Below are 13,570 nucleotides of genomic sequence, written 5' to 3'. Positions count from 1 at the left end.
GGGGGCCGTACTTGTGGAAGTTCTGGTCCGTCTCCTCCAGGTGCAGCAGCAGCTCCTCGGCGCACTCCACGGACGGCGCCCCCCGGATGCGCTCCTTGACGCTCCTCAGCAAGCGCCGCAGCAGCGTCTCCAGCTCTGCCTCGTCTTCGGCCGACAGCTGAGACATGGCGCCCTCATTTATTCTTGGCGTTATATTTAAGATGCTTCAGAGTCTCAGGCTGAAGCTCAGGGAGAAGAAGAGGAGCATGGCCAGCTTCAGGCAGGGATCTGCGATGCTGGCGGGGAGTCTTAACGTCACGCAACTTATCTAGGCACAATTTTAATACACTTTTGTTTTATTCTTGCAGAGTTGTCATAAATGATTGTCAATACATATACAAGACAGACATATTTATTAAAAATAACAAATCAGTAAATGTATATGCATTCCAGCTAAAATGCAAGCTGATACTCACAGTTTAACAGCCCGAGTTAGCGTTCTTATTTTACCTTGTAGTGTTTATTAACCAGCCCACTCACAATACGGTTTTAGTATTTCTGGTTTACGTCTCGAGAAAACTGCGTTTCTCTCTTTTAATGCCATAATAAATATGCAACCCTGGAGGCACTGGCATCCACTTACCATGCAGGGAATACAATGCTGCAAAGTAAATATAAAAGACGCACGACCTTGTTGCTTTGAGTCCAATCTCTATGGAAACAAGGAAGTGGATACTGCCGCATAGCCTTATGTGGAATGTAGTCAGTTACTGTTGTAACAGCATTAAAGAATCACCGAAATGGAATTTTTAAAGACTTACATATATTAAAAGCCTATTGATTCGTAATTATTTTGGTACATGAGGAAAAGTCTTGTGCAAAGCATCCAGGATTTGTTTTAGCTAATGAAATGACGCTAGAGTGAAAGTCACGTGATCGCAGGTTCTGCCTGAATGTCTTCCGGGTGAGCTCTACCCATGTCAACTCGCCGGTGAATTGGAGAGCTCTGTAAACGTTAGTACAGAAAGTAATGCAGTTTCTTATTTGTAATTTTTAGGATTTTAGTCTTTGCGTAGCTCAGCGGTAAGTCATAGTTACAGAGCTAGTCGGTATTGTAACCCCTAACATATCTTTCTAACAGGTGTAAAGAACTAGTGGGGGTATGGCTGCTGTTGACAGCTTTCAGCTGCTGTACAGAGAAATTGCTCGTTCGTGCCATTGTTATGTGGAAGCGCTGGCCTTGGTGGGCGCCGTTTACACGACCAGTAGGGCCGTCGTCTTTGCCAGGGACTGCTACAGCTTGATCAGGCTGCATTTCCTTCCGCGACTGATGCACAGCGGGGACCTTTTGCATCGATTCGGCGAGTGGGCTGTTATCTTGGGTACGCTCGATTCGGCCAGTTACTATGCGCCTATAGCATGCTAATTGTAACAGTCAATCATTCATATTCGAAATGCGAGGCCTTCTGTGGATGCTGATTATATATTAATTTAAGGGGCGCCGTAAATGGGGGGCTAAAAGAATTTGGAACATAATTGGATTGGTCTGGGTAGGTGGCCCAATATGATATGCTTTCATGGGACCAAAAATCTCCAGAAGTGTCCCTGATTAGTCTTAAAGGATGGAGGTTTTAAAAATTCATATTTTTAATTGTAATATACATTGGGGGGACATATCTCCCCCAATATTCAGATGTATATTATAATTATGGCCTTGGTCCCCCTCCCCCCCATGGCTACGGTCTTGCCTAGCACACAAGCATGTTGATGGTCATAGCGGTGATGTGACTCGGAACTTGTGTTGACGATGATTGCTGAGCAGTCTCCGTCTCCACTTGCTAAACGCAGGTGCTTCGGAAGATTTGGCGAAGGCGTATGCGGAGGAGTTGGCGAGGAAGGGCGTCAGCATTATCCTAATCAGCCCCGACGGTCAGGGTGTGGAGGGCACAGCCAAGGCTATCGCCGATTCTCACGGGGTGGCTGCCTTGTCTGTGCAAGCAGACTTCAGCGAGGGACACGCCGTGTGCCGGCCTATCAGAGATGTGCTTAAGGACAAAGATATAGGCTTCCTGATAACCAGCATGGACGTGTCCTTGGGCTCCCTAGAGGCCTTCGCCGGCCTGCCAGAGGACCACCTGTGGGACGCCGTCAGCAGAAACGTGGCAGCTGCCACACTACTGGTGCGCATCGTGCTCCCTGGCATGGCGGAGAGGGGCAGGGGGGCAGTAGTTAACATCTCGTCCGGACTGTGTTGCAAACCTACTCCCAACAAGGCGGCTTTTACAGCAATCACGGTCAGTACATTGTAGCCTTTAAAAAATCAGTGGTATTGTGGTTATGAAATGGGTCTGTGGTGTTGTGGTTACGGATGGCGGCTGTGGTGTCATGGTTACGGATGGCGGCTGTGGTGTCATGGTTACGGATGGCGGCTGTGGTGTCATTGTTACAGATGGCGACTGTAGTGACGTTGTTACGGATGGCGGCTGTGGTGTCGTGGTTACGGATGGCGGCTGTGGTGTTGTGGTTACGGATGGCGGCTGTGGTGTCGTGGTTACGGATGCCGGCTGTGGTTTTCAGATTAATCATTCTCAGAGTAACACTTTTGCTCCTAGGCCTACTTGGACCACTTCAGCCGAGCACTGCATTATGAGTACCGACACAGAGGGGTCTTTGTACAGAGCCTGATCCCATTCCGGATCAGGTCCCAGGAGGGGGGAGTCTCAGACAAAGGCGGGCACAGTGGTGGGTGGCTGGAACCTCAGCCTCAGGTGTATGCCCGGCACGCCATCTCCACTCTGGGCATTTCCCACAGGACAACGGGATACTGGCCACATTCACTGCAGGTACATCAGGTGATGCCTTTGGGAAGAGAGGTCTGGAGGTAGAGGGTCAAAAGTGGAAAAGCTTTGGTCCTGGAGCTAAGCTAAGCTAAAAGCTAGGCTAAGCTAAACATTATTGCTTTATCAAATGAAGTGAATGAACAAATCTGACAATCGATACACCTGTGAGTCCGTGGGCCTGCAGTATGAGAACCACCTTTCTTAATCCTGATTAGATTCTTCTGTGGAACAGCAAATCACCCAGTATGGTTTGGTACGGTTCTCAAAAGGGACTCCACTGCACATCTCAGGGAGCAGTACTGATCAGAACGAGAATTGCAATCTGTTGTAAACTAATCTCTTTTTTGTTTTTCAGTTTTGGCTTGTTCAGTACATGCCTGAATGGATTTGGGTTTGGGGAACACACGTGTTCTCAAGAACACAGTAGGTCACCCATTCCTAGCTTTCCAGCCCGGTCATCTGACAGCACTACGATGTCAAGCACTTCAAGTTCCAGCGAAAAACAGCAACACAGTCATTGTGAACCTGAACTTTAAAGGCTTGCATGTGAAATGTTAGACACCTTGACATTTGTTTGTGTCTTAAAATCTAACAGTTCGATGGTAACTCATTGGCCGAGGCTTTTTAAGCTGAATGTAAACGTTGATAAGACTTGTTACCTTCAGGATAGTGATTAATGTAAAATTTGTACATTTAGAAGTAGTTGGTTGCTGCGATGTGTTTGGTGCACAGGGTCAAAGCAGGCTGTCTTGATGAAGCTTTAAGACACTGTTTTCTGCAAAATGTGATTGAAGTGACAAAGTGTATATTTTCTTTAAGTGTCTCTACTATTTCTTGTTGTTATAGTAATTTGGGTAGGTTGCGTTGTAAACAACTCGTCCTGATTTTCAACCGCTTTACTAGGTGACAGTATTCTAATCGGTGGGCTTTACTGACTTGCTGTTGTTTATTAGTGCAATCCTTTATAAAATTATTACAATATTTCTAGCCACCAGTGTTGGCTTTGGTTGCTAAGGTATGTGCTTGTGGAGGTAATTTGCAGTTTTTTTTCCTATTGTGCTATTTTTCTTCATGACATATTTGTTTTTGTGGTTGTGCAACTGAACACAGCTTGGATGTGCCCAATGAAAACTGTATGAAGAGTGTAAATAAAAGTATTTTGGTCTTCCATGAGTTGTGTAGTATTTTCTGTCAAGATTTCTAAGTGATACAACATCTGGATTTTACATAGATGGCTGTTTTTTGAAAGCAAAGGCCTACCTCTCGAAAAAATGGAATAAATGTAACCAGGATGGGGTCGCTGTTTCTCCTGCTGGTTGACGTGCAGAGGATTGTCATTCACAACTGCCAGTTTTTGACCTCTGGTCCATTTTACACTTGATCCACCACTGGTTCCTGTTGGGTTAAAGCCCACCCACTGTGGATGGTTGTTTTTTTCCCCGAAAGGGAGCATCCACAATAAGAAGAGGAAGGGTTGAATATTCTCTCATACATCTTCTGCCTAAGGAAGGACTCTCAGAGCTGCGTGTTGGTCCGGCGTACTGTTGAGCACAGAAGCGACTTTGGGTGAGTGCTCAATGCAGGAATGAACAGGAAGAATTCAGTCTGCAGGTTAAGATGATATAAACAATGCGGAGGGTCGTAAGTGTTACTATGAAATTTTTTAGACTGTTGCATATTTCGTTTGATTGAAATAACTGGAGAACAATTTATTTGAAAGTTTACTTACGAATTGTCCAGGTACATTTTTTATTAACAAGCCAGTTATGTACAGGAAAATGTTCCAATGTATTTTATTAAAACTTTTACCAGACAGACCATGTAATCGAATATAATTCAATAAGCAACCATCAATTAGTTTATAATGATTTATAAATCCCCTATATGCAAACTTAAAATCAAAGATTACTGCCAATATAATGTTTTTGGAGTGCAAAAAATCAGAAATGTCAGACGCACCTGTGCAATGTCCTGCATTCATGTTTCTGCAAAATGCCATTAATAAATTTGTATATCACTAAACCATTAGTGATTACTCTGTCTTTTTGTTTAGTCATGAATATGGGAATAGTTGATTAATATAAACTGGTTTGGAAGAGGACAGTGACAGTCAGTGCATGAATGTGCTTCTAACATTTCTCTGTGCACTCATAACAGACAGTTGATGTTTGGGATTGAACAAGGTCGAGTCCCTGGTTCCCACTACTTTGGATAAGCCGCGTAGCTTATATTAAACTACACAAAATATTCTCTGGGTCCTTTGACATAGAAAGTGAGTCTTGAATAAAGGACATTTAAACACTCATTTCAGAATATACTGTATAGCTGAAAACACTGTTTAATAGCATTTAGATAATGTGTGTTACATTTGATTTGGTGTAATGTGGAATATGTTTTTCAAGTAACATTTTAGTTTAAGGCAGGGTTCCCCGATTCCAGGCTTGGGGGGTCAGTTTGCAACACAGTTTGCACATTTCCCTGCTCAGACACACCTACTAAAGCTGGTAAATAGCTGATTACGATGTTTGACCATAGAACCCAGGCATAAGCTTTGCTCTTTAACTATTAATAAACTGTTCATTTGATAATATACTGACAAATAAAAAGATTCACTTACAATCAAATTTAGAAATGTATTATGAAGATACCTTACTCCTGTCTCACGAAGTATTTATTGAAGAGCGTGTAAATGCTTGATTACAATTTACTCCTGAGTATGCCTACTATGCCGTTGATTTTTTTGGGTAAGTGATACTTATTCATCCTTGTGGGGAGGTACTCTTTGTGCTTGTCCCATCTTGCTCTCCATGAGACATGCATGTAGGTGTAAACAAGGTTGGGGGCCACTGCAGAGTGTCAAACATGCAACGCCCCTTTAACTGCGGGATTCAGGGCCCACAGGCATGTGACTATTCTGCTAAGAATGGGGCTTGAACCTGTGACCTTCTGATCACAGACACAGAGGCTTTTCTGCCAGCTCGACGATTTCTGATACATGAATTTGTGTTAACAAAACCCGCCTTCCTCTGTTTTTCAGTGCCATCAATCAGAGAACGATGGGTGAGTGGGATTTCCTGGGCCGTCTGCTGGACAAGGTGCAGACCCACACCACGGTCATCGGGAAGGTCTGGCTCACCGTCCTCTTCGTCTTCAGGATCTTGGTCCTGGGGGCGGGGGCCGAGAAGGTGTGGGGGGACGAGCAGTCAGACTTCATCTGCAACACGAAGCAGCCCGGCTGTGAGAACGTCTGCTACGACCACGCCTTCCCCATCTCACACATCCGCTTCTGGGTGCTACAGATTGTGTTTGTGTCCACGCCTACCCTGGTATACCTGGGCCATGTCATGCACATCATCCACACGGAAAAGAAGATCCGACAAAAGATGGAGAGGCAGGCCCAGGATGAATGCACCAGTCTGATCTTGAAGAAACAGTGCAAGACCCTAAAATACATCAGCAGCACGGGCAAGGTCAGCCTTCATGGGCGCCTTTTGCAGAGCTACTTGGCCAACGTGATCACTAAGATCCTCTTGGAGCTTGGCTTCATCATGGGTCAGTACTATCTGTTTGGCTTCAATCTCCAGGCCCGCTATGTCTGCGGCATGTTTCCATGCCCTCACCAAGTGGACTGTTTCATGTCCAGGCCCACCGAGAAGAATGTTTTCATCTGGTTCATGCTGGTGGTCGCCTGTGTGTCACTGCTCCTCAACTTGGCTGAAATCTTCTACCTGTGCGCTAGGAAGGTCAGCTCGTGCATGGAGAGGAAGCAGGACTACAGGGTGACAGACGACGGAGATGAGCTTAGAAACAAGGACCAAGCGCTTCAGAACTGGGTGAATATGGAGCTGCAGCTCCACGGTAGAAAGCTAGGGAGCGGTCTCACCAAGAGCCTGGTCTCAGAAGACAACAGCATCAACCTGGAGGAAGTTCAGATTTAAACAGCTAACAAGTACTACACAGTCAAAGAAAATGATCTTCATGTTGATGTAAAACTATGGTATTACTCCTGTCAAAGTGTGTCAGCCATTTCAAAACCCCTCCTAAAGTCACCCATACAGTATGTTTGAATTTTGAATTGTATTGTTTTCTGAGCAAGTCTACATTTTCTACCCAGATAAATAGCCCTTACACATTGTCTTTGACTGCCGAAGACTTTGCACAGTATTGTACATTTAGCTTATATTTGCATGTAGCTGCCTGACATTTTATTACTTTAGATTAGATTCAACTTCATAGTCATTCTGCTGAGTGGAGGAACGCTGTTAGCAACTAATTAATATTAAACAAATTTTCTTGTGATTGGCAATAAATAAATGTTCATTGAGATTTCAAGAAAATGTACTGGAACTTTCTGTTACCATTTCGCGCCGCACCTGCAGAGCTGAGATTCTCAGTCTGGCATCAGCGGCCTGATGGATAATCGGCGGTGGATGTTTTTGCTGGAATTTCTGTAAAACAAACATGACAAACACTAAGCTTTCATAAAAAATTAAATCAAATATCAGATGCACAGACTAGATTCTGGTTTGTCCTATACTGTAATTATATTAAAAGTATGCAGAGATTTCAGCGTAATTCAATGCATTGTGACAAATATTTCCTTTAGTAAAAATGCACAAAATATATTTTCGGCTGACATTTTTCACCACTTATACCACATTATATATTATGTATAAATATCACGTCAGAAGATGACAAGGAAACTCTCTTTTTGAACGTATTTGACCTTTATTGTGAGGTCCTATCAATCATTAACATGCCTGCCAACATATTATTGCATCGGGAGTTTAGCTTTTCGAATTCCCTCTGTGATATTTGCTGAGTGTCCGGGAACGTGACCGCTTGCCAGTCTGTGCGTCGATTGCACAACTTTCCACAAGCCAAAAACTCAAGGTCCAAGCCAGAGTAACTCTCTCTCCTTAGAGGTGCTAGCTGACATAAAAGGAACAGGTCGTGTTGTAAAGGTAAGAGCACAATTTTATCAATTCTAAAGACTTACCTTCTGGAAAAAAAGCATGTATGTTTTTGAGGACAAATTCTGAAATAAATGTATGCTTCAAATGTGTACTGTACATGTTAATTCCTTCTAAATATTTACATTATATGTATGTTTGTATATATTCTTAAAAATCTTAAAGGAAATTATCATCTTTGATGATCATAGCTCATAATTAAGCAAACTACAAAACTCTGGCATATTCTGCCTAGGAGTGTATACGTAGATATAAAATCAATACGTAGAATATTATAGTATAGTAACTGGATGGAATTATCTAGAGATAAACAAAATGTGTTCAAACATGTTGACAGAATTTTCATGAGATCAGTCATTCGTAATAATTTTTAATAAGTGCTGCTCAGCCTATTTCAGGCTTTTTGTTGATTTTTTTTTATTTTTAAATATTCGACTGTGTTGTTCATTTGTTTGAACTGGCCGCTGGGATGATCGTGACGTTGTTTGACCCAAGTGAAACGTTCACATTTGATGGTTAAGTTTGCAGTTAATCCTGGGCTGATGTAATCATTAATTTTCTGTCCTTTAAAGAAAAATCAGAAGGATGGGAGACTGGTCGTTTCTGTCCAAACTTCTGGACAAGGTTCAGGCTCACTCCACAGTCATCGGGAAGATATGGATGAGCGTGCTCTTCATCTTCAGGATTTTGGTCCTGGGTGCGGGGGCCGAGAGCGTGTGGGGGGATGAGCAATCGGGGTTCATCTGTAACACCCAGCAGCCCGGCTGCGTGAACGTCTGCTACGACCACGTCTTCCCCATCTCCCACATCCGCTTCTGGGTCATGCAGATCATCTTCGTGGCCACCCCAACCCTGATGTACCTGGGACATGCCCTGCATGTCATCCACCAGGAGAAGAAGATCCGGCAGCAGCTGAAGGAGCACAAAGAGAACGGCACCCTAAAGACCCCCAAGTACACCGACGACAGGGGCAAAATCAAGATCAGAGGCAACTTGCTATGCAGCTACATGACGCAGCTGCTCTTCAAAATCCTCTTTGAGACGGCCTTCATCGTGGGCCAGTATTACCTGTATGGCTTTATTATGGTTCCCATGTTTCCTTGCTCCAGGAAACCTTGCAAGTTCACGGTTGAGTGCTACATGTCCCGGCCGACGGAAAAGACCATCTTCATCATCTTCATGCTGGTGGTGTCGTGCGTCTCGTTGGCCTTGAATGTTGCCGAAATCCTTTACCTGCTGTGCACTAGAGTGAAGTGCAGACGACGACGGCCGGTCCAGAAGCAGCAGAAGATGTACACAAAGTATCCCGACGGCTCCGCCTCGCTTAGCTGGCAGATGCCGGTGGACCGTGAGGAGGGCAGCCGGCAGAACGAGATGAACCTTAAGCGGGAGAGTGATCAGAGTCGGCTCCAGAGTACAGACGGCAGCTTGGATGGGTCAAAGGAGGAGAAAACCCTGCTGAGCAGCCACTGAGTGTAAAGCAGCGAGCAGGTGTGTCTCTCCTCAAAGTGTGAAATATTTAATGTGCCGGAAATTCAGTCACACCATAGCATCCATCCTACAAGTCACTGACTTTATTATTCAGCTGAAATCAAACAAATGCAAAAAGATGTTGTTTTTTATTTTTATTTTAAAAGAAAATATTGCATTTCAACAAGTAGTGCAATATAGATGTTAGATCCGTTACACTGTACATGCACACTTGCTACAAGTACAAATTTCAATATTTAACAATGTCCTGTATTTATATAAACATGTAAGTAATGTGATAATTCAATAAAACTCATTGACTACAAAATGCTTTTTATTGTATTTGGTTGCATATTGTGTCTGATGTTTTTCCACGTAGTTTCATGTCTTTTTATGCTGATATCAATTCTGACTGATACATGTGACTGACTTAATATTAAAAATCAATGTTACGGTTTTCTTATGTACTTTATGTTGGTTGGTTGCTTGGGTTTTAAATAAAAATGACAGTATTTGAGCATCGTTCCTTTGTTAACAAAAGAAACAAGAAACCAGTTAAAACTACATTACATACAGCAAATTTTTTTAAAAAGTGCAATAAAAATTCAGTCAAAAAAATAGGGATCCAGACCCTATATTGCCTACCAGCTATCGTCCAATATCACTTATTAATGTTGACCTTAAAATAATCTGCAAAGCTCTCTCAAAAAGAATAGAGAAGATAACCCCTCACATAATTCATCCTGACCAAACTGGTTTCATAAAAGGGAGGCACTCATCAACAAACACACGTAGATTACTCAATCTGATAGACTATTCGTGCAATAAAAACCTTCAAATCATAATATTGTCTCTAGATGCAGAAAAAGCATTCGATAGAGTTAGTTGGAGTTTTTTATTTGCAACATTACACAAATTTGGTTTTGGAACCTCTTTCATAAACTGGTTAAAAATATTATATAGTTCCCCAACAGCATGTGTTAGGACAAATGACCAAACATCCTCTAGCTTCTGTCTCAAGAGGGGCACCAGGCAGGGTTGCCCTCTCTCCCCCTCACTGTTTGCAATTTTTATTGAACCACTAGCAGCAGCAATTAGACAGGCTATAGTGATTAAAGGCATCAAATGCAAGAATGTGGAACATAAGGTCAGTCTTTATGCGGATGATGTGTTACTTTTTCTCCAGCATTCACAAACCACTCTCTCTGAGGTAATTACATTAATAAACTCTTTCTCAAGAGTCTCAGATTATTCAATAAACTGGTTAAAATCTACAGTTCTTCCAATTAACTGCTCCTTTCAGAACTCTTCCTCCACTCCACTGCAATCTGGGGATATTAAATATTTAGGTATTAATGTTTCACCTCGGCTGGCAGACTTAACTAAATTAAACCACATCCCACTTTTAAAGAAGGTAGAGGATGAGCTGGTTAGATGGAAGTCCCTGCCCATATCACTCATGGGAAGGGTTGCATCAATAAAAATGATGGTGTTACCAAGAATTAATTATTTATTTGCAATGATTCCAAGTAAACCATCACCTGACTGGTTTAGATCTCTGGACTCCGCCATCTCTAAATTCCTTTGGAAAGATAAACCACCGCGTATTAGCCTAAAAACGCTGCAAAGGACCAAGGACAAAGGAGGACTAGATCTGCCTAACTTTCACCACTACTTCTTAGCCAACAGGCTTCAAAACATCTCAGGATGGCTAAAACATACCTTCTTAGATGAACCTTGGCTAGACGTAGAACAGGCTCTATGCAATAACATAGACATTTCGGATCTACCATTCATTAGCTCAAACATTAAACGACATGAATGCTTCAAAAGCATCAGTATCAGCTCTTCTCTGACAGCATGGTGGGAGTTTCTTAAAATGACTGAGTCTTCATTAATCCCATGCAAACGTACTCCCATCTGGAACAACCCTGACATACTACTAAACAATAATATCATAAATTTCCCGGATTGGAGTTGTAAAGGTATTAAATACTTGGAACATATATTTGAAGAAATAGACTTTATCCCCTTTGACTTATTAGTTAAAAGACATGGGATTAACAAGAATAGATTTTTAGAATATCAACAAGTTAAATCTATAGTAAAAAGGAAATTCAAGTCTACTCAAATCAAATTACAAATACCACCAAGGGTGGCAGAATTCCTTAATCTCAAAACCCCCAAATTACTGTCTAAAATATACAGGACACTTTCTAAAATGGATGATTCAATATCCCTTCCTATTGCAAAATGGGAGGCAGATTTATCAATCAGCTGGAACCACAATTTCTGGTCTAAGACATGCTTAAAAACCTTTGAACTGATTAGAAGTCCCAATTTACAATTAATACAATACAAAATCCTGCATAGAGTGCACTATACAGGGCATCGGATGTTCAGGATGGGTTTTACATCTTCTAACAACTGCTCACACTGTCAAGGGGATACACCTGACAATTACATCCATGCTCTTTGGTTCTGTCCACCTGTTCAGATGTTTTGGCGCAGGATTTGTGAGGACTTATCAAAGTGTCTGAAATGTACCATTCCAGCCTCTCCTTCAGTCTGCTTGTTGGGTGACTTAGATGGTGTCACTACCGAGATTAACACAACCCACATGGCTTTCACCGCTTTATGCATTGCTAAGAAGACTGTCCTCATGAACTGGAAAAATAAAAATAACCTTAATATCAACCAATATAGAGAGAGTTTGCTGGACCATACTAGTCTTGATACAGCTTCTGCCGCCACATTAGACCAATCTCTCTGGGCTCCTTTGATCAGCTCCATCACCTAGTGGCGGTGGGGGGTCGCAGGTTTGTCCCGCTTCGGTCTTTGTTGTTGGTGTGGGGGGGGGCCTATGGGCTTGGGGTGTCTGGGGGTTCCCTGGGGGGGGGGGGGGTTTCTGGGGGGGTTCGGCGCTGGGACTGCGGTCCTGGCCTGGATGGGGCTTTGGTGGCTCTTGGGTGGCGTCTTTCTGGTGGCTGCATGCAGCGCTGCTGGGGTAGCCTGTGCCGGCGGACGTAGGGTACCAGCCTGGCGGCCGTGCTGCTCCTGGGTGGGTCCGGGGCGGGCTTGGGGTTCTGGGGGCGCTCTGCCTCCGGGCTGGGGTTCCGGCTGGGCTGGGGGGGCTTGGGTCCTGGTGGGTGGGTCGCCGGGGTGTGGGCTGGCGCGTGCACTGGGGCCCGGCCCCGGCGCGGGGACCTTCGGCGCATTGGAGGGGCTGGGGGCCTCTTTAGCTGGTGGGGAGGTTGTTACCATCTGCCCGCAGGTGGTCCCTGCCTTAGGGGTATCCACTCTGCGGGGGTGGGGGGGAATCCAATAGAGTAGGAGAATGGACCAAACCTGGGTGTCTGTTGTCTTATGTAGTCTGGGAGTTGACTGAATGGTGGGGTGGGTGTAGTTTTTCCCTCTGTGGTGGGGTCTGGTTGGCTGCCCCGGGCTCTGTGGTGCCCGGTGGTGCCGCTGCTCTGGGCCCCCGGACTGGATGGGCCTCGGCTCTCCCGCCCTGGGTGGATTTCGGGGAACGGGGGTGCTTATGGGGGTCAGCGGGGGGGCTGGCTCCAGAGGGGGGGTACTTTGCCCCCCCCGATCCTTTCCTCCCCATCCCTAAATGCTTCCCTCCTCCCGCTCCGTCACCCCAACACACATATAGGGCTTTGAGGTGCAGGTGCGTCGCTGGGATGCAGGGGATTCCTCCTCTGTCCTCCCGTGGCCACCTGTGTCTCAATCACACATCACAACTTAGACACTCTCATTACTTACTCTCTCATGACACATACATTTAGGGCCTTGGGGGTGGGCACAAGGAATGGCGTCCAGAGGGCGGTCTGTTCATTCAGCCTTACCTCTGGTGCCAGTGCCCACTTCTCAATTTTAAGTTGCATATAGACATTGAGGGTTCTGGGGAGGGGCCGAGCTGACACCAGCTGCTGATTGGCAGAGGGTGGTTAGCACCATGCCCTTCCCCTGTTTTAAAGCACTTTAGAACAACACGCACCAACACCACATATGAGCGGGCGGAGGGAAGCATGGGGTCTTTTCACACCCCCGTTCTCTGTTCACCATCTGGGGCCGGGGGCTGGGAGGAGCTGGCCGTCCGGTCGGGGTCTGGGCTGGTGGGCTTCTCGGCTGCTGTGGGGTCCGGGGTGGTCTTCTTGTCCCCATGCCAGAGGAAAAAAGGGATCCATCTCCGAGGTCTGGTGGCGGATTGCCCCTCTGGGGGCGGTGGTGCCTAGATCTCGGAGTATAGAGTATATATGGGGAGTGTGAGTGTGTGTACGGCGTTCATTTCTGTGTCTTCAT

General features: G+C 44.8%; 4 protein-coding genes across 11 annotated transcripts in view; 3 read left to right on the top strand and 1 right to left on the bottom strand.

Moving 5' to 3' along the window:
• tbc1d32 (TBC1 domain family, member 32) overlaps positions 1-166 on the bottom strand; it is a 39,455-nt gene extending 39,289 nt beyond the window's left edge. For all 6 annotated transcript variants that reach the window (XR_002836357.2, XR_002836358.2, XM_023797193.2 and 3 more), the window contains exon 1: positions 12-166. Coding sequence is in view for 4 of the 6 variants with exons in the window: in XM_023797193.2 (XP_023652961.2) it covers positions 12-166 (155 nt within the window). In the remaining 2 variants the exon portion in view is untranslated. The remainder of the gene's footprint in view (positions 1-11) is intronic.
• Positions 124-3,989, top strand: hsdl1 (hydroxysteroid dehydrogenase like 1). 3 transcript variants are annotated; one of them, XM_023797199.2, is made up of 5 exons: positions 124-259; positions 1,121-1,361; positions 1,828-2,273; positions 2,592-2,822; positions 3,175-3,989. In XM_023797199.2, the coding sequence occupies exons 2-5, from the start codon at positions 1,142-1,144 to the stop codon at positions 3,244-3,246; spliced, it is 969 nt and encodes a 322-aa protein (XP_023652967.2). In that variant the 5' UTR covers positions 124-259; positions 1,121-1,141; the 3' UTR covers positions 3,247-3,989. The 3 variants fall into 3 exon arrangements, with proteins under 3 accessions (XP_023652967.2, XP_023652965.2, XP_023652966.2); XM_023797197.2 differs by lacking the exon at positions 124-259 and adding an exon at positions 803-993; XM_023797198.2 differs by lacking the exon at positions 124-259 and adding an exon at positions 916-1,006.
• Positions 3,990-4,298: 309 nt separating this feature from the next.
• On the top strand, positions 4,299-7,884 carry gja11 (gap junction protein, alpha 11). Its single transcript, XM_023797055.2, has 2 exons — positions 4,299-4,385; positions 5,857-7,884. Exon 2 carries the CDS (start codon positions 5,876-5,878, stop codon positions 6,755-6,757), a length of 882 nt encoding a protein of 293 aa, XP_023652823.1. The 5' UTR covers positions 4,299-4,385; positions 5,857-5,875; the 3' UTR covers positions 6,758-7,884.
• On the top strand, positions 7,648-9,779 carry gja13.1 (gap junction protein alpha 13.1). Its single transcript, XM_023797054.2, has 2 exons — positions 7,648-7,783; positions 8,365-9,779. Exon 2 carries the CDS (start codon positions 8,378-8,380, stop codon positions 9,263-9,265), a length of 888 nt encoding a protein of 295 aa, XP_023652822.1. The 5' UTR covers positions 7,648-7,783; positions 8,365-8,377; the 3' UTR covers positions 9,266-9,779.
• The last annotated feature ends 3,791 nt before the right edge of the window (positions 9,780-13,570 follow it).

The sequence above is a fragment of the Paramormyrops kingsleyae genome, chromosome 19 (genome assembly GCF_048594095.1).
Source record: "Paramormyrops kingsleyae isolate MSU_618 chromosome 19, PKINGS_0.4, whole genome shotgun sequence".
NCBI lineage: Eukaryota > Metazoa > Chordata > Actinopteri > Osteoglossiformes > Mormyridae > Paramormyrops > Paramormyrops kingsleyae.
The sequence above is the reverse complement of the archived record's forward strand: the minus strand, read 5'-3'. Positions and strand labels throughout refer to the sequence as shown.